Here is a 21,844-nt window from a genome sequence, read left to right as displayed (position 1 = left end):
ACCACTTTTTCAAGTAAAACTACTCCAATCAACACAAAAATTCCTGTTTTATTTTTCTCTAAGCAGGCACTGGGTACATTTTAAATTCCAATGCAATAAATTAGTTGGATATATGGCATAAAAACAAATAACACAGGACTGGGGTAAAACAAAAACAAAAAACAAAAAAATGATTTTAAAATAATCTTTAAAAGGAAAAATGAATACAGTAGCTGTGGACAATATGGTTACGACTTGAAAGCAACCACTTTCTGCAACGCATTTATTTATTTAAATAAATGCTTTCTCAAAGAAACACTTTAGAAAAATGATAAAAACCCGGGTTTCACACTCTAGGTGCTGATTGGGCAAACGAGTAATTGCGGCCGCACAGAGAAAGATCAAGAAGGGAGACTTGTCTGCACTGTCCATCACATAAAGTCCAAATAATCGTCTCAAAGCCACCCACGCCAGTTCACGGCTGACCCAGTTTACAGAGCGTCAAAAATATCTGAGCTGGCGGCATCTCTTGCTGTCTGCTGTTCAGCCTGGAAATTATGTCCCCTCTGCGTTTATTACTCCAGAGCCTCAACCCAGAAAACCACATGCACAGCCTCAATTGCTGCTGCTGAACAATTTTGTGTTTGTGGGTAAATTACCTTCTGATTGCCTAGCATTTTTGAAATTATCAGGAAGGATTTCGAGGTGGTTTTATGACATTAAACTACTTACAGTAAAAATACACATCTAATGAAATATTTAAGTTCTGCTACAATGTTATGTGTCTGTGCTATATCTGTGCTTCTCTTTTATATATATATTCTCATATACAAACCTGCCGAGATTAAAAGGAACTCCTTAGAGTCACTGCCGATTGCATTGGTGGCTGTGCAGTTGTAGCTCCCGAAGTCAGTCTGGGACTCAGGGGTCACCTGAAAGCAAACAAGCAAAAAAAGGGAAAAAAATTAATAAATTATGCCAGTGTGTGATCTGACCTAGCATGACACACACAGTATTTGGCAAGATGGCTTCTGGCCAGGGCACTTGGAGTGGCCTTTTAATCCTTGCTTGTGGCAGTCATCTTGCTTGATACTTATTGAAACACTCAAAGAAAAAAAAAGAGAAAAAGTAAGAGAGAGAGATTGGGAGACATAGACTGAGAGAGAGATAGAGGATAGCAGTGGCACCATTAGCTCCAGCAGCCTGGGAAAGTGTGTCACAAGTGCAGGGACTGTCACAGAGAACATTGTGAGCTCCATTAAATGGCCTGAAAACCTGACAACATGTGCATGCAGTTTCTCTCTCGTCGTCTCTTTTCCTATTGCATCACTCTCAGTATTCTTTTCTTCCAGGACAGGAAGGGACAGAAAAACATTGATAAAAATTAATAAAACTATTTAGTCTAATTCATGAATTTGTGTATTATTTGTTTGTTTGTCTGTTTGTTTATACAGTGAGCATTTGTGTTGCTTCCAAGCCGCTTCAGAATGCTGTTTACACAGACATTATTGAGAACAGCTTAATTAGTGTAATTAGTGTAATAGTTTGCCTATTATGGAAAACAAAACAATGAGAAAATGATGCTGTTATAGAAAAAATATTAGATATATATTACTGAACAGTGTCATTAAGTAGATCGAATGCACCACATTCATAAAACAAAAAACAAAAAAACAAACAAACAGGCAATTAAACCCCAACATTCTGAGCTCTTAGACTAATAATGGTTTTGACAGATTTATATTCCAGCTCTAATTTAATATGAAAATTAACAATTTTGGGATCTGTAATATCACATAAGCCAAAATAAAAAAGTGTCAAAGATAAACAATAATAATAATAATAATAATAATATTAATAATAATAATAATACAATTTATCAAAAGCTTTTGGACAAAAAAAAGTAAATGCCATACCCTTGTAGGTACATCGGGGTAAATATAACTTAATTTATATATTATATATTTACCTAATTTAAACAAAAGAAAATATGTAGGTTAAACTTCTCAGCATATGTTTATGCTCGATTGTAATGAAAATAACTTGGAAATACAGGTTTTCTTTTTAATGTAGTGCCTTTCTACTTTATAAAAAAAGAAATATGTTTACTTCATTACTGTTAAAATAAATTTGTTGATATTAAGTAATGATTGAAAGAAATGTGGCCGTTTTAAGAAAGAAAAGGCATTATTTCGTCTTTAATTGGTTGAAATATCCTCCTACCAATTTACTTCAGTTGTTCAGTTGTACTAGTTTGCACCTGCTTTTAGTATAAAATCCAGTCTAAGCTAATTATTTTCCATGTTCTTACATAATTCTAATCAATCCAAATATATTTACATTGACTACACCTTATTGTTATTGAATTTGTGTAGAAGTGCCGTAGATTGCATATTTATTCAACACTTTGGGTGTGAAATATCGACTATTCTTTTTGGAGCTGTTAGAACACATTTTACATTGTTTAGCTATAGTCTATATGTTTATAAATCAATCTGAAACAAAACTGTAAATCCCGCTGTATGGCCAAAAAACACTGCTAGACAAAGAGCATGGTGATAGTGAGAGTTAAGGTGTCATGACAGGCATGTAGAGGCAGTGGATTGATGGTGAACAGACCTCCAGGTGGCTGGCACTTGGTGTGTTGTAGATCTTGACATTGGTGGTGTTCACCGCTGGCAGCTGCAGTCCATCGCGAAACCACTGCACTGTTGCACTCGGATGAGCCAGAGCCTCACATGTAAGATTAGCCGCATTGCCATCCCAAGTAAACTTGGTCACTTGGCCATGGACTTTTGGAGCATCTGCAATAAACCACATCAATTCGTTAGTCAAAAGATGATTTGAAAAATGAAGACAAAAATAGTGTCCTGTTTATACATCTTAGTACTGTATTGTTTTCTGAGTAAATACATTTGCTACAATTTATATTTTAAACCCTTTCTCAGGCTTAGAAAATATCTGGCTGAAGACTCAGCATGATGCTACCACCACCATGCTTCTTTCACTATTCATTTTATTTATTCGAAATGTTTGTTAAATCTCTAACATGTCATTTGGGGACAATTCAAACAGTATTTTATTTTTTTATGACTCTTTACGTGTTTAGTGCTCGCCCTTGTCCTTATGATTCCTTATTTGGCTAATGCCCTCCTTAACTAGTCAATGACATTTTGATAGATGTCCTCCTTTTGGCAGAGATAGTTGCACCATGTTCTCTCAGTTTTGTAATAATAGAATTACATTAATAGCAATGTGCACAGTTTTCAGTGTTTATAGGGCTCTTTGTTTTTGTATTTTCCCCTAACAAAGTCTGGGACCTTGAGAAAAAGATGTATGAATATTGGAATTATGTTAATTGATTTCCATTCTGGTAAATCTATAGTTTTTTAGGGTTGCATATAAATCAGGGTGAATACTTATGAAACCACAACCTTTGTCATTCTTTTTTCTTTTACTTTAATACTTTAAACAAATCTGTGCAGATTTATGACAAATAATCAAAATGAAGTAAATTTTCAAGATTAATCACCACAAACATTTTTTAATTTCGAATATAAAGTTTAAGATATATATTTACATTTTGTGATTAATATCTTTCACACATTCTGTTTATAATTCCAGGCAAGGATGATTTTTCATTTTGCACTTTGTCATTTCCAAAAAAAAAGCATTTCTCCTGATAAACCATTAGATGATACCCCACTTGGCACTTATGTAATTTGGCTGGTTGTAAAGCTGGCTGTACGGGATGAGAGGGCTTCACTGGATAATTGAACTCTCTAATATTAGACTGCTTGGCTCCACAGAGTCAGCACATCTCCAAGGTGCTGCTGTTATAAGGCAAATTTGCCCTCCAATCTTATCTCTTATCACTATGAGCTCCTCTCAGGACCAAAGGCTACAACACTGGTGTTCACACACTGCAAACACATCTCTTTTAAGAAGTAAAAAAAAAAAAAAAAAAAAGTATAATTGCTCAGTCATCTGAAAGAACATATCTCACCCAACCCATATTAAAAATAACTGTATATGGCATGTATTTTATCTCGATGAGTTCCACCATGCTGGTTTCAGTGATTCTGATTTATAACAGACTGACTACCAGACAGAAGGCGCTGATTCATTTTCTAGAACATCACTTCTGACAATAGTGCCAGCTTTAATGAGCATCACAGGTTTATACGAATACGCTACTTCAAATACGTTATTGTTTCTAAAGTAACAGCAAGGATTGACATTTACATATAAGCACCAACTGTCAAAACTCACACTCTCTCACCATATTTCTTACTAAGAATTTACATGCATCACTCTTTCAAACTTTTCTAGTCTTACTAATAACACTCGATTTCCATCCAGCTACTTGTCACTGTCATTTTAGCTGACTTTTCTGCTTCTATCACTATTTGTCAACTGGTTTTTTTTTTTACCTGTAACCAATCAACCAACCCCAAACTATCCAATCAAACAACACCAAACCAATCAACCAACCAATCAACCAACCAACCTACACCAAAACATTCCAATCAACCAAACCAGCCATCCATCGAACCAATTATCAAACCAACCAACCAGCACCAAAACATTGCAACCAATCAAACCACCCAACCATCAAACCAATCAACACCAAAACATTCCAATCAACCAAACCAACCAACACCAACCAACCAACCAATCGGCAAAACAAACGCAACCCAACCACAGCAAAACATTCCAATCAACCAACCAACCCAGCCAAAACCAAAACATTCCAATCAATCAAAGCAATGAACCATCAAACCACTTATCCAAGCAAATGGCCAACCAACCAACACCAAAACATTCCAATCCACCAATACCAACCAACCGACCGACCGACCACCTGACTGACAAAACAACCAACTAACTAACCAACCACTAAAACAGTTTTAGCAGGGAAACATCAACGTTTCACACCATCTTGTTCTTGATTTAGGTATTAATGCTAAACTAACAGATAAACATGCACCATCAGAGGCATGGCTGGGATTGACAGCGAGCAGTAAATCAGTGGTTTTGTCTTTTTTCCTGTCCTTGCTCTCAAAAGCCGTGTCCTGGATAACGACTGCCCAAACAATTCAGAGGTTGTGTAACTAGTGTGATCTCATTCAGGTTCACCTGCTCAAAACAAAGAACCTTTCGGTTATCGCTAATTAGACCAAGACACTCCAAGCACTCAGCCAAGCACCTGATTACCACCAATCCGTACTGCGTGGAACTGCATTTGCTATTCAGTCGTGCATCGTGATTTTATCTCACGAGCAGAGCAGATTACTTGTTTTTCAGGTAAGGGAAATTAATCCAATCAGTCTTTCATTACGCGTTAGGCTTTTTCAGCACTGTGTGCCTGATTCCGGCAACCCATTTGAGAGTGCAGAGTAAGATTAAATCTGATTTTGATCTACTTTCCTTTCTGTAAATCTCTTACATGCTAATAGTGCGTGGATGCTGCTGAAGAAAACGTAATTTGATAAGATTAAAAGCTTTTGCATTACCACCTTATACTTCTTTTTTTTTCCCGCCAATCAGAAGTGTGTCATATTTTGTATGCCTAAAATTGTTATGCATTTGCTTATGCGTGAGTCCCTATTCTATCTTTAATACGTTTCTAAACCAATCTCTTTGAGGAAATGTGTGATTGAAAGCCTTATACAGTAAAGCTAACAACACAGAACAATTTTCTCCAAATCTTTTGAGATCTTATCACCACTGATACCTTTTATCCAATAATAAGCAATAGTTATAATATAATTTTTTTAATGAAAAAATTAAGCAGGTTTAATCAAATATAATTGTTACAAACGCTAAAAAAAACCATTTAAATATTAGATTTTAGGTCGCTTTGGAAGAGTGCATTTCCATTATAGATTTCTTTTCTAGTTTTTCTAACTATATCAAAATCTTATCATAAAATAAAAGATAGTCAATAATATAAAATAATAATAAAAATATCGTTCTGTTAATTATATTGTTAACACATAATTGTTGAATTATTCATTCTGTATTTTTAGTAGTTGTGACATCACAACACTGTGACGTGACCTTGATTATGTTCCCATAACCAATTTTATGTTTTACTTTACTGATGCTTCATTTAAATATTAGTTTTTTGTTCGCTTCACAATGATTAACATCTGACTTTGTTATTTTTCCTTCGCTTATTTAATTGACAAGTCCTTGTGTTTCTTTGACAACTCCTTCTATGCCTCTCCACATCCTGCTGAAACTTAAAAAAGAAGGAAATCTAATAATCACTGTCTGATCTAAGGAGCAAATCTGCAAATGAGTTAATCTGAAACGAAAGAAGACTGTTTTAATACCATACTTTTAGAAACATCTTATTTACAATTTCAAATCTTCCATAACCAAAGACAAAGTCTTCCAGGAACTATAGTATTTCCTAGTTCTCATTACATTTAATGCAGAAATCATTTAAATTCAAATGAAGACATTATTTAATGACAAATTTAAGACAATTAAATCTATTTCTAAACTTTGAACTTAAGTTTATTTTTGGCATCTTCTTAGAAATTAAGGCTTTAAATAAACAATTTCAAGCTTGAAATCAACTTATATTTGTTATTAAACTGAATAAACAGAAGTATTGCTTAAAAATGCTTATATTCAGGATTCCAAATATTTTTGCAGTTCTACATTGCTTAACTTACCTTATCATAATGCTCCTGTTTTAGTCAGAATCAGAGTAACACTTCTACTGTCATTGTGTTTATTCTGAGCTGTCTGACATAGAAATCTCATCTAGTATCTGTATCTTGTTTCATTTTGTTATTGCCTTTGTGTGGTGGATACAGTCATATGCACTGACATCATTACAGATTGTATTCTTATTGAAATAGGGAAAAAGAAGACACATATACTGATGGGACACCTGCTATTTCCTGCCATATGTGTATAGAACTTATGGCAGGAAGTTATTATAACCGCAAATAAGGACTAAATGTGGAATGGAAAGATCAATAAGCACATACGACATGTTCAGGTGTCCACAAATCATTGTCCACACAGTGTATGAGAAGAGACAGCTGGGTTTCTTACAGCGCACTTCCAAGTACATGCTCTGGATGTCCTGGCCAATGGAGTTTCGTGCGGTGCAGAGATACTGGCCGGCGTCTGTGAACTGGACGTACTTCAAGGTGAGAGAGGACACACGGGCATCACTGCGCACAATCACATTACTATCCAGACTCTGCAAAGAAAGACAGAGAGATGCTATTGCAAATGGTAAAAAAAAGTACACCATGGCAGACAACATAGGACAACATAAAGCAGAACATTATATCTTGACCTGCCACAATATGAGAGACACAGAGTGATCTGCCTCACCCCTGTCCCTCTTTCTTTTACTGTATTGGTGAATTCACTTGTATTTTGTATTAATCTGTCTTTTTCTGCCAGTCATTCCAATGACAGCAGCTTTATAGTGTATTTTATTTATAAACATTTTTGTTTATTACTTTCAGAATTGAATCTATTAGTACTTTTTAAAATTTTATTTTGAATTTTATTTCTCCTATTTTGCATATCCTTTCTTTTTATACTTGCTTGGGCAATACAAATGTAGTTAAATGTCAGGCCAATAAAAAATGCGAAAATTTAAAACTGCAAGAGCTAGAAAGAGAGAGAGATCTAGAATGAGAGCTTCCTCATTCTAGAACTGTCAATTTTCCAAATGTGTTCCAGATTTAATTCCTTCCCGTAATTATTCCATTTACATCATAATTAATTAATAGATTTAGCATTCAAATGAATATAAACACGACACTAACAGTAGCCACGACATCGAAGAAGCCAAAGATTTTCACTTGCACAAGAAAATCAAAGAGAAGCAATACTATATATTCACATGCTGCACTCTCACCAGGAGGGAAGTGACACAGCAAAGCAGCCAGAAGTTATTTATTTTCAAAAAGAGCTGCTAATTTACAGGGAGCAAAGTAAGCAGGGCAAGTTTCACAGAGACACACACACACACACACACACACACACACACACACACACACACACACACAGACACACACACAAATTATCTTGGTTTATGCCAGCGAAGTGAAGAAATTTCATAATTATTAATAAAATAGAAATACATTAAAATGGCTTTTTAAATGTTTGGTGAATATAAACAGAGGGGTTGCGATTTTTTCTCTCTTTTGAAATATATAGTCTTGATAACAAAAGTGCACTGTATGTGCAGTTTTTTTCCATCAGAATGTTCCATTTTAGCTGGAAGGCATTTATCGGATTCATGGTTAAGCTAGTTATAGACTGCACAAAAGGGGGGAATATAATTAACATGTAAGCTTTCTGGTTTTTACAATGCATTATAGTTTTTTTTTTTTCTTTAGAGAATATAATTCCAAATAGACTGGAAGTATTTTGTGATCGAGCCAGCCCTTAAAATGGCCGCCTTCCTGACTCTACCGAAGTATGGTGTTGATTAAGACGCAGCTTTCATTGGAAAATCCTTCCACACTGCTCAAACATTCCAGAGCAATCCAACAAACGCCACCTGAACATCTTCAATCGATGAAAACAAGCAACATTAACTGGCACAGTAATAACACAGTGCTATGCCGAAACTTGTCTGTTGTCATGGATCAGAGCCTGTCAGTGCAACAGAAGCTAGGTTTCATATGTGTATTTTTATATTGAAATGCTTTTTTCTTATTATTTAGACAGTAAAATTAATTCTGTCTTCTCTACAAGAGCTCTGGCTTAAAAAAAAAGAAAACAACAAGCAGAGATTTGTTTAAACAACATGTTAGCACACAGTTCTGGAGTGACTATAGTGTTTCTTTCAAAGCTCTCCTAGGGGTGCTCTGGGATACAGTCAAACAGGAATCGGTAATGAAGTGGACCACACAGCTTTGGTCCGGTGAACAGTTTTTGAACTGCACAGCTGGACGATTACACCCGGCTGAACACACACACACTCATTTACACAGACTCGCTCTTGCCGCATTTCACATTGGTGCTAATACATTTGGACCACATGGAGAGCCTTACAGTGTTTCCCAAAGGTTCTGAACAACATCGGACGGCTCTTTAAAAAACATTAGAAAAAGCAAAACATATACATCAGGATACTTGAAGACATTTCGATTACACATAATGTGTCTCATAAGAGCGATGCAACACAAAGCAGAGTTTCCACTCTAAAGTTCATTACTTTTCAATAGCAACACATCCTGAGTAGACCTGTTCTACCTCAGTAATTCGGTCCCTGTACGACCGAAGCAGGAGCTTGGTTCGCATTGCTGGCATTAAGTCAGACTTGTTTCCGGTGCATGTTGTACTCCGGCAGGGCTGCCCTTTGTCACCGGTTCTGTTCATAATTTTTATGGACAGAATTTCTAGGTGCAGCCAGGGGCCAGAGGGTGTCCGGTTTGGTAAAAACACGATTTCGTCTCTGCTCTTTGCAAATGATGTTGTCGTGTTGGCTTCATCAGACCAGGACCTTCAGCACGCACTGGGACGGTTTGCAGCCGAGTGTGAAGTGGCTGGGATGAGAATCAGCACCTCCAAATCCGAGGCCATGGTCCTCAGTCGGAAAAGGGTGGCTTGCCCACTTCAGGTTGGTGGAGAGTTCCTGCCGCAAGTGGAGGAGTTTAAGTATCTTGGGGTTTTGTTCACGAGTGAGGGAAGGGTGAAACGGGAGATTGACAGACGGATCGGTGCAGCTTCTGCAGTAATGCGGTCGATGTACTGGTCTGTCGTGGTGAAGAAAGAACTGAGCCGCAAGGCGAAACTCTCGATTTACCGGTCAATCTACGTTCCTACTCTCACCTATGGTCATGAGCTCTGGGTCATGGGACCTAGGACACGCTGGAGAGACTATGTCTCCCGGCTGGCCTGGGAACGCCTCGGTGTCCCCCCGGAAGAGCTGGAAGAAGTGTCTAGGGAGAGGGAAGACTGGGCATCCCTGCTTAGACTGCTGCCCCCGCGACCCGGCCTCGGATAAGCGGGAGAAGATGAATGAATGATGAATGAACATCCTGCTTTTATCAGTTTCTAGTTACATTTCATATTATACACAAAATTCCTATCAATTATGTTAGATTTAAACTGTCTGCTTATTCTGGTTTTTCATGCATAGATAATAGGATGGGAAAAAAAAACTGATTCTTGTAACTGAGAAGCCTCAAAAAAACATGCCTATGGCAGAAAGCTTAAAACAACTGTTGTATATAAAAATGCTCACATAATACTGAACACTATGTAAAAAAAAAAAAAAAAAAATGCTGCTTGGTTAATCTGTAGGGGGGTATTTATTAAATTTGCTGGTACAGTTTGGATTCCTTTATCCTCTTCGATGGAAACCTCAATACAAACAAAACAAAGTCCTTTTGATCGATCATCTTTACGAGATGATGAAACAATTTTATCATTAAGGTAGCGGTCTCTTGGATGACTCTGCTCTCATTCAAAGGACAGGAGGGCTTACTGATTGGTTCGTTGAGGGTGAAACTGATGCAAATCTTATGCTATGGCCATTGTAGTAAATAGATCCTAACCAAATGAATACCTATAGGAGATTTTGGAATGACGAGTTAGAAGCTGCTCTCGATCACCGTCATTAAAACACTCACGAGGGCATATCATAAGCTTGATCTGTTTTCTTTCCAGGATTTTTTTTACTTTTGGAGGCAGACTATTGAATAGGATGTCTCTGGATGCAGTAGCTTTATGTTTTATCTTCACTTGAACTTCTGTAGGTAAACCAAACCTGGGCTGGAGGGAAAGATCTTAAGCAGCTTGCTACAGAGATCTGACCTCAACCATACTGAGAATTTTGGGATGAATTGGAATTCTGAGTGCACCCCAGGCCTCCTCACCCTGAACAAATAAGCACAAATGTCCACTCCAAATATCTAGAGAAACATCTTTCTAGAAGATTGGAGGCTGTTTATAACAGTAAAAGGAGACTAAATGTGGAATTGCGATACCTTTTAAAAAGCATGTGCTATCATTAAAGCAAAACAACATCCATATTGTATCAGCTTCCTGTATCGATGTGATCTTCAGTGTTCCATGTGAGTTGCCTGCTATAGATCGAGGAGTGGAATGTGCCTACTGCAGGCTATAGTTCACAGAATACAGCATGTTCTACAAACTGACGAGTGAATAAGTTGCTGTACGTGCATCTGCCTGCACATTAAAGCTCAATGACTACATCAGATCAGAGCTGAATGGCTGAATATTATAAAACCAGCTTCTCAACTGTCGGAAAAAAAAACTCCCTGCTGTGAAGGGCTGCTTCACGCATAGCTCTCAATACGAGTCACAACTCTCATATGTGGGTCTTCAAATTCAAGACATTTCTGAAGAAATTTTCACATGAACGCCTCTCGCAGTACATCATATACATGGAAATTAATTGACTGAATGCATCTAAGTGGCGCGATGTGGCCTATGCTAATCAGCCGACGCAGCCCTTTTATTAGTCGATGCAGATTTATTAGTCATGCCAGATGACACCCTATTACTCAACTAATAAACACGAGCTCCTCCTGCATCGCCTTGTTGAAACTATCGGCCATGCACATCACGTGCTGGCGCACCCGGCGCAATCAGTTACAGAACATTTGCTGTGAAAAAGTGGTGTTTGTGACAATAAAATAGAGAAAAAAAAAGAAACCGAAGCCATTGAATAAATTGAGTAGGCTTAAAGCAAAGCTCACGAGAGACATTTCTCACCAGACACATTACTTCCAACTACTTCGCTTTCGGCAGGGCTAATTCTTGGACAAAACCACACACAGGACTACTCTGAGTGTATTTCCTATTTCAACCCGTCGTGTCAGTAGTTTAGAGATTACAAAGCATTCCTTTAATTATTCACAGAGCAAGCAAAGTGACAAGCCCCTGAGTGAATCATCACTGTTAGCTTCCCCCCACCTTTTGATAGAAAGGCATAGCTCATGCATTTGGGATTAGAAGAGGAACGCCCGAATGAGACATTTCAGAAATTTGCAGTGGCACTTCATTTATAAAGTGCCTGCTCAATAGTCAGTGAGAAATCTGACTGCCGAGCAGGATGGGAGCAAACGCAGCTCGGAAATTCAATCAATTCCCGGACTTGATTTAAGGCGCCCTGGCTTAGTCACGATTCAAAGGATGGGTCGTAAATTTCATCCAGTCGGTGTGGCACGCTCAGAAACTTGTTAGCATGCAGTGTCCCCTTCTTTCGCATAGTAATAAGCAGTAAGCTGCATGTGCACGGCCGTGTTACGTGTTTGGAGCTGGAGGGATCATTACAGCAACTTTTTTTTCCCCATTCGCACCGCCTGAGGTGTTACTGTGAGCGATTAGTTTGACCTTGGACAGAGCTTGCAGCATCACTCGGCGCCTCCACTATCTCATCTGTTGTGAAATTTTTCGTCAAGAAAAAACATGCCAGAACGAACGAGAATCATGAAAAAAGAAGCACGAGTTGACGGCGGATCGCAATCACGGTCTCGTGTGCGCATCTCATTATCTGCTCCAATAGAGAACGCAGGAAAGCATCATTTTGCTCAGGCACTTTCTCAGAAATGTGCAGCCAGTCAGTGTGTTGTGATGGGGAATAAAAACAGCAGCCGTTCTCAAAGTCTTGTGGCAAAAAAAAAAAAGCACTCGATTATTTTTTCCTAGCAGAGGGTATGATTGGTGCATGTGACGTTACTCATAGGAAACGAAAGTGGAAAAATATAAAATGGTTTCATGCAGCCACTGGCTTTAGCATGATGTGTCTAAAAATGTGTCCTGAACGGGGCTCAAAACAAACAAATAAAAAATCCCTCAAGCGCAGTCAGCCGTGCACACAGCGTCCAAACATAATACAAAATTACTTAACTTCCAACACTTGTGAGATGTTCAAACATCTCTATCAATGGTGGGTAATGTACAAATCGCCCCCTCAAATATGACTTAAATATTACATTATAATATTGCATTTTTAATTCAAGAAACTTTTGCACTAAAAGTATTTGTTTTGGGAATGCACTTAAGAATAAATCAATGATTCCCAAGTGTTCTGCACATTTATTCTCCTGCAGAACATACCATACACAGTGAGAGTATCCTTAAGAAGTAGTAGGAAGTAAAGGTTCCCCAAAATGTTTATACTTCAGTAAAGCCAAAAGTACAGCCAGTTGAAAAACAATTATTTTAGGGCAGGTCAAAATATTTTGTTACTGTCCACTGGATGTGGTAGATCAGTGGTTTAAGGTCTGTGTTACTGATCGGATGGCCAGGGATTCAAGCCCTGGTTTTTCCAAGCTGCCACTTTTAGGGCCCTTGAGAAAGGCCCTTAACTTTCTGTGCTTCAGGGGAGCTGTAACACGGCTGAAAATTTAATTGTGCTTTCTTTCTTTTTTTCTTTTTTTCTTTCTTTCTTTCTTTCTTTCTTTCTTTCTTTCTTTCTTTCTTTCTTTCTTTCTTTCTTTCTTTCTCTGTCCCCCTTTTTCTTTCTTTCTTTCTTTCTTTCTTTCTTTCTTTCTTTCTTTCTTTCTTTCTTTCTTTCTTTCTTTCTTTCTTTTTTTCTTATCCAGGGAAGTTTACTAAAACAATTGCCTGTAACATTGGGCCTACAGGCATTAAACATCAAAACACATACAATATCTGGAACATTAGAGATTCACCCAGAATGCACTAATATTTTATTTTCATTGATTTTATTCGATAATATTAGTATTACAATGACCGTGATAAAACAATTATCGCACTGACTGATGCGAAGGCACACAAAGTGATATGATCATTGTCAGAGATTATCCCTCATATCCCTCACAAAGCACATGCCAGCACACTTCATGGTTTTATTCTATTCACATGTGCCATGTGCATCCTCGTTCTGATTCATGTCATGCCCCGCCTGTCACATCATTGGTTGTTACCTGTTGTGTCCCCAGCTGTTTTCGATTAACCATGTAATTAAATCGTGTTCATATCCCTGTGTGTCCGTTATATGATCGCAAAGTGTTACATTCAGTTCTTTGCTTGTACCGTGCCTTTTGTTTTACGTTTCCGGATTTCCTGTTTTTTTTTTTTTTTATCATGTTTTCATTTCTCATTATTCCTGTATATGTGCCACTGGATTACATTTGGGATTTGCCAGGTTTATTAACTTTATACTATATATAAAGTATACTGCACTTGCAACTGTGTGTCTTTGTGACAAACATGCTCGTTCTAATACATTATCACTTCTATAGCACTCATAGACATTTTTAAAATGGAGCATCAACATGATCTAAGATTGTAATCTAATATTAAACAGATTAAAACATTTTTATTATTTACCAAACAACAACATAATCATGGATAATGTTTTCTGAAAATAGATTATTTAACATTCATGGATGCAGTCTCCAGTGTGAACAATATTAAAAAATGAAACAAGATAAACAAAAAACAAGAGATGGCATTAATCATTGCTATAAACGGATTAAAAAAAAAAAAAACTGTAATAGCTGGGAAATTGCTGTGTTGCAGACATTTTGTTTGATACAGACACTTTAGGGTGGTAACAGTAGCTCATCACACCACTGTGTTGTTGATTATTTTCCCATAACTGCATGCCCCCTAATGATGTATTCCTTAATTAACACCTGCACTTCCCTCGTGCTAATTTGTGCACACAATCTCCGTTCCCAAAGTGAATCCAGGCCGCATTAATTCACAGTGCAGGTGCTAAATTAATCTATTTGCAATGATTTTGCATCGTATTTTAGTAGAAAAAAGCAGCTTGCGGATTGCATATTCATTAAGGCAAACATTTAAAACGGGCAAGATGTTTTATTTTGCTCATATGAAACATGAAGCCCCTGTAGACACAGTCAGCATATCAGTGTTTTTTGGGGGAGTGTTATTTATTTTGTACACACATACCTCATAAGTTCAGGACCTGTTTGGCAAATTTAGCATGAAATCCTGGCATACATTATCTTTAATTATCAGAGGAAGTGAAGAATCACAGTGAGCTTGGTTTAGATTATCAGGAATTCATTTGTCTGTGCGCATAACACCAGATGTGTTAACACAAGTTCATCATTGACTGTGTATTCACAAAGAAATGGCAACAAGAAAAAAGGGTTCATCTGCCCAATATGTTTGGAAGCGTTTGTGATGCTCTGAACAGTGGGTAAGAAAATTATACAGGTGAACTCTAGATTAACATGCTGTGCATGAATAACTAAGGATTTTTTTTTTGTATTGTGATGGCCCTGCTCAGGGCCCTAGAAATCGCAGCTTGATGCAGCTGGAATATGAACTCACAACCCTCAGATTAAAAAATCTTAACCACTAAACTAAATTAACCTCCCCCTACAGTGAAACCAGATTAAATATCTAAAGTAGGTGTATGTGTTATAAAGCACTGGCAATCCCTTAGTAGAAGATCTTCTGCTATAATGGTAAAGAGAGTCCTACTGAGAACACATACACGTTGACTATAATATAACATATGATTATAAAAGAATAGACCTATGTTTATACAGGGACCCGCAGTGACAAAGAGACCAAAGACCATTCATTTTTAAAGAGTGCTGGCAACTTCCAGGAACAATGACTACGTGTGGGCATGTCCAACAATGCAACAACGTTGAGAAAAATTTAATAGAGCATATATGGAGCGGGCTGGTGCAGCGACTTTGTGCAACTCTCAGTTTATGAAGACAGTAGAGCAGACACTATTCGACTACCAATGGGAGTGAAGACAGCAGAGCCACTTGATCCATCATCAGTCGGAGTGAATGCAAAGCAACGTATGTATTCCAGCTATCAATGCGAGCAGGGAGAGTAGACTACATGTGAACTGACAACCAATAGGAGTAAAAAAAAAAGAGCACAACTGATCCATATACCAATTGGAGTGAAGACGATAGAGCGTATGTGATTCATTTACCAATTGGAATATGGACAGTAGCATGTACATGTGCATGTAAACTGACCGATGGGAGGGAAGACAGTAGGGTGCAAGTGATATATCTACAAATGCGAATGAAGACAGTACAGTGCATTTGATTTTACAATCAATGAGAGTGAATCTACCGAATTGAGAAAAAACAATAGAGCGTATGTGATCCATTTTTTAATGGGAGTAGGTACAGTATAGTGCACGTAAACCAACAACCAAAGTGAAGAATCCATAATCCAGCTGCCAATGAGAGTGAAGACAGAAAAGCACACATGTTCCATCTACAAATGAATATGAAGAGATTATAGAACATGTGATCCCTATACCAGTAGGAGTGACAATGGTCACAAGATCCATCTTCTGATTTGTGGAACGCTAGGTGCATTATCCACTGATTACAGTAGGAATGGCTACCACTGACTTTATAGTACAATGAGTGGCTGCATATGTAAATTCAGAGTAATTTACAATTACACTATCCTGTGTTGTTCAGAAAAGAAAAAAAATCATCTCAGGCAGTTTTTTTTTTCCTCACAACTATCCAAAGGTATCTATCCACTCTTTGTGTAAACCCCTTTGTGACAAAGTCTCAGGTTCCAAGCATAACCGAACAAACCGACATCTCAGGCCTGACTTTATGCAAGCCTGAGACAACATCTGTTTGCTGTAATCCTTAAAATAGCAATGAAAAACTTTATAGTGATGTAAAATTCCCACATTACAGGGGCCGTGCTACTGCAGATGGAGACGTGCAGTAATGCGTGGGCAAGTGTATAATTGCGAGCTTTCATTTTGTGCAGATCGTGTGCTGATACCTTCCCACACCTTCCATATGCATCTGAATCACTCATTATCAGCTGTGCAGAAAACACATGAATATTTACAACTAAACCATTAAGCAAGTAAACAGGACACCTAGATTGCTTTTTCAACAAGCAGAGTGGTTCTCATTATTTACACGCTCTCATAATTTCTCCATAGTGTATTCAGCATGGGTAAAGTGTTGTTAATGCGGGTTTCATTTGTGCACCAAGGTTAGAATCATTTCTATAGAGCAGGTTATGAAAGTGTTAGTGTACACTCTGGTGCTGCTACAACCTTCCTTTTCTTTCTAACTACTGCAATACTAATGAGCATTAGCCATTTATATTATTAGTATTACAATGCATTGCTATTATTATTTTTCAAAAGAACAATTCAGACCATTATGTACAATTCATTATGTACATATCTGCACATAATTTGCCAGGGTCATTATGAGGTTTTAGAAATATGTCATGTTCCCATTCCTCTCATTAGGCATTTCCTTCAATAGTCAATATTGCTTACCCCTGTTTCTGTTTGGTGCTTTTGTTTAAATAGAGTGCATGTTATTTGTTCCTTTTTGCAAAGTATTCACTCTCTGTATCTGTTTGCAAATCGTCTGAACGGTGTCTGTTTTATTTAGCACATATAATAGAAGATTTCGGTAGAGAGCCCACTGTATTATATTACATACTGGGGTAAGTCAAATGAAAAACTAAAAAGAAAAGCCTGGTAACTCAATCATAATTTATTTTCATTCAAATGTATTTAAGTTTTGTAAAAACGTAGCGATTCCTATTAATGAGCTAAACAAAGCAATAAACAAAGGAAACCGGAAATGAAAACAAAGAAATCTAATGGTACATGATTAAAGTAAAGTAGTAAGTGGGTGAGAGTGTGTGTGTGAGTGTGTGTCTGTTGGTTAGTTTATTGTAGCTTTAAGAGCTCATTCATTGTTTACATGACTCCAGACACCAATCACGTCATTGGTGATTTCACAGCATTTGTGTAAGCGCAATAATGTGTACATAATGTTTATTTTGACTTGAACTGTTCCTTTAAATTTTTTGTAAAAAAAAAGAGTACAGAAGAAGAAAAAAGCCATAGTGACTAAAAGTGGACAGTTATTGAAAATGTTTCTGGAATTATTAGAAAAGTAATGATAGAATCAGGACTTCTATGCACAAAGGATTTCAAAGAAAATAATTAGGCATATAAAAAATAAATAGAACCGCGTTTGGAAATGAAGGGCTATTTAATTAACCCTGCTTGCATGTGTGTGAAAGAGAGTGAGAGAGATTTTCTATATGTGGAGAAGGATCTAACACTAATAGTAGTAAAGGGTCTTTCTAGCATTAGCGCTTTGCTGGGCTATATTAATTCAACAGTGGTACCTTGTGTTTCTCAGGTCGAGTCCAAGAAGCCTGCAGAGGACAAACGAGAAAAAAGGCAACAAAAATGGCAAAGAAAATCTTAAAAATGACATGTCCACAGATTTTAAAGTTAAACCACACACAGCCTGTGTGCGGTTGAGTGAAATGAAAGCTCATGTTGTTTGGTTCAAATGTTAAAGTCCCCATAAAGCATTTTGTGGCTTTAAATATGAACATGTTAGCCTTAATGTTATTCCATTTAAAATATATATATATGCATTCAAAATTTACAGTCTTTCTCTCTACCACCCATACAGATCAACAATTGTCATGACATCATTATACCACAGATTTGCTGTTTAATCAAATGGTCTCTAAAATCTAAAGTATCCTGCCTTAACATCCACGATACTAACTATCAGGTATGGCTTAGCCCAGGCTGTGAGATAAGCAAAAGTGTATTAGCTATTTAAAAAGGGGGAGGGGCCACACACTACATCCTAACCTCCTATTTTAGTAGAGATTACACCAACTTGTCAAATAAGGCTATATCATGACACTTCACAGAGACTTTCGAAGTTATTTAATTAAACCATGTAACGCGACACGGCTTTATTCATACTGGCGATTTAGAGCTAATTAAGGACATGGAGGTTGCTAAGTAATTCACCAATGTATACTAGCCTTACTATGACAAGGCCATTCAATAACTGTATTCTATCACCTGCTGTTTATCAGACAGGGTCGATTTCATTTCAATGCACTTGTTCGTGCTAAATAAAATAAAATAGGAGTTTTTTTGAGTAGCACTCGGTCAAGTGAATGCTGAGATCAAGGCTTTTTGTAAGGGTGCTTGTCAAAAGTTTCACGAGGAAGTCTAATCCAAACAAACTTTGAGCCGATGGGTTATTGTTAGTGTCTTATAAATACTGATTTAAAAAGTTACTGACAAAAAAACAGATAAAGGGTTCAAACGGTAGAAAGATTGATCATCCAAATAATTGTTTGCATTATTTATTTATTTTTTTTATATTTTCGTAATTTGTTCTTGGCCACTTTTTACCTATGACCTGCTTTTCCCATTATACAACAGCTACCAAGGGAGAGAGAAAAGTCAAATGCATTTCCCTCTACACATGTAAATCCCACTAACTTCTTTTAATCTTTTAAGTTTAGCACAAAGCACAGCATAACACACACAGAGTAAAGTGCTATCTATTCTCTTAAACATACATAATTCCACACAATTACCTTGCTTCACTGTGATGAGAAGTGATGGGAATTTCTGCTGAACCATTTAGATTCAGAGCCTTTTCTAAGAATGGTCTTGAACTGAGAACGTCTCTAGGTTACGAATGTAACCCTAGTTCCCTGACGGAACAAGACGCTGCGTAGTAATGCAGGGGCGTTCCCAAAGTGTTACAACGCAGCTCAAGTTCCCAAATGGGAAACTATTTATATTAGAGGTGATAAAATTCAACTGTGGAAATGAGGGCGTAGTCAAGGGCCAGTTTGTGAATGGGGAGTGGAGCTGGGAGAGTGCATGATAGGGACTGTGGGATTTTTCTAACAAGTGTTAAGCGGTGGCAAGAATAAGATTAGCGGGTGAGAGAGTGAGCCATGAGAGAGAGAGAGAGAGAGAGAGAGAGAGAGAGAGAGAGAGAGAGAGAGAGAGAGAGAGATGAGCAAAATAAAACAGAACAGAAGTTTCCTTCATACTCAATTCCATTACACTAAGCAAAGTGTCACATCAACCAACCAACCAATTATTTAAGGGGCCTGAAGATCCTTGTTAATTTGCAAATATTTCAAACAATTACAGTTATTTTTATCATGGCCATTAAAAGAAATTAAAACAATTACAGTAAATAACAAGGAATTAATGGTCCAAACAGAAATTATTATTTCTTATTACACGGCATACACTGCTCACACTGTAGGCTTTGGATAGTTGATGATAGTATTAGTAACAGTGAAAATGTTTCATCTATACTGGACAATAACACATTTATTTAAGCTAATTTGTAGCCTATTTGAACCATATTAACCCACTCTCTGACTTTGAAGCAAAGCATCAAAACATTCTTTCTCTGAGATATGATTAGTTTATATAGATGTTGATATAAATGATTAAAATCTCAATGAATTATGTGGCAAAAAAACCAAAAGGTTTAAAAGAAAAACAACTTAATACTTGTGATTGCAGCTATTGCGATATTTTTTGTTTCCTTGTAATGCTGTAACTTGTATACAAAATTTATTTATTCATTTTTCTGGCTATAACCCCGTTCTTCCCCCACATCTTGTACACAGTCACGTATTTGATGATGCCCTTGTGGTGTACATACGCTGCCGGATTTGACTTTGGATAATCAAATGGATATTGTCTGAAAGCAAGGAAAACAACCTGTATTTTCACACCAAGCATTAGAAAACTTTCCAAAATCGAACAAACTTTTAATTGCAAGTAGTCCTTATCCTACATGTCCTAGATGTTTGTGGAGCTGGAGTTAGAGACCTCTGTAAAACCTTTTGATTAAGACTATTTCCAGAGCAGCTTGACCTTGTTAGGGTCAGATGACTGGACAGGATGTTCCAGATAATCGTGCGCTCCTCCTGTTTAAATATCTAATATCTAATTTCTGGCATTTATTTTTTGGAACAGTACAGTATGCATATCAACCAAAACAAGCCAGCAAACTCCCTAAATACCACAGATGTGATGGAGCGGCTCAATGATTAACCGTTAAACCAAATTATTTATGGAAGAGAGACTTTCCAAATGCTGCGAGTGAAATATCAACTCTGCTCTGCATGACTTGGTCAATAACAACCTTATTTATCACGTGGATCCCTGAGACGCTGCTGACGCTGATTGACACGTTTGCACCGCCAGGAAGCATTAGCGAACACCTTATCTGAACTCATTTCTCTACGTGACTACAAAGGGATCAGGTTGCTTTGGAAGGACTGCCTTGATGAGTAGGTTTCCCAGGAGCCTTTTATACCTGAGTCACATTCATTAAGCCAAAATCAATCAGGGGTCCATGTTTTATCATCCAGCTCACAATGGTGTTTTTTCCATTGCAGATTTTTATCTACGCTACTGATAAATTAAAAGACATGAATAGAAAATGAATACATATGTCAAGATTCCCTTGTGACCCCTGACATGCTGACAATAAACCAGCAAAGCTTAAATTTTTTTCCCAACTGCATAATAGTAATTCTCTGTTGTGGATGTCCATTCATCCAGTCATCCAGTGATTTGGCAGAGAGCAAAAAGGAGAATAAAGGTCCAGCAGTGGGAAAAAGCGATGCAAATGGAACCTGGCCTGAAGGCAAAAAAAAAAAAAAGCAGTGATAACTCATTCTCTGAGGGAATTATTCATACAAGTATCAACTGGCCTACCAAAGTCTTTGAAAACACATTTAGTTAATTGGAACAGACTTTAGGAGGCTTGTCTGGAGCACTTTTATCCTTAATGGAGTTACACAACATCTAACGGATAAGAAGCTCGGGCTGGATTAGGACTGGAGCATGACAAAGACTGAATGCTTGCACTCGAAAGATAAAAAAAGAGCATAAAACAAAGTTCAGTGTACGCTTTATTAGACCGACTTGTAATAACGATTTCCAAATGATTTCATTATCCCGTCTTCGCGAGTCTGCGATCAGGTCATCAAGGCTGAACCCTTGTGCTCTGCCCCGACACTCATTTTAGCGTTCTTTCTTCGCGCTAAACATATT

The 21,844-nt window shown here is 37.4% G+C and overlaps 1 protein-coding gene across 21 annotated transcripts in view; it reads right to left on the bottom strand.

Moving 5' to 3' along the window:
* ncam1a (neural cell adhesion molecule 1a) overlaps positions 1-21,844 on the bottom strand; it is a 273,152-nt gene that overhangs the window by 61,395 nt on the left and 189,913 nt on the right. For 11 of the 21 annotated variants that reach the window (XM_083564835.1, XM_083564828.1, XM_083564829.1 and 8 more), the window contains exons 9-12: positions 18,115-18,144; positions 7,057-7,207; positions 2,599-2,783; positions 815-911 (exon numbers count right to left, since the gene is read on the bottom strand). In XM_083564835.1, coding sequence (XP_083420961.1) covers positions 815-911; positions 2,599-2,783; positions 7,057-7,207; positions 18,115-18,144 — 463 coding nt within the window. The remainder of the gene's footprint in view (positions 1-814; positions 912-2,598; positions 2,784-7,056; positions 7,208-18,114; positions 18,145-21,844) is intronic. The other 10 variants (XM_083564833.1, XM_083564837.1, XM_083564842.1 and 7 more) reach the window with 1 other exon arrangement.

This window comes from Silurus aristotelis, assembly GCF_946808225.1.
Source record: "Silurus aristotelis genome assembly, chromosome: 16".
In the NCBI taxonomy this organism is placed as follows: Eukaryota; Metazoa; Chordata; class Actinopteri; order Siluriformes; family Siluridae; genus Silurus; species Silurus aristotelis.
Note: the sequence above shows the minus strand (reverse complement) of the source record. Positions and strands in the feature narration are given on the sequence as shown.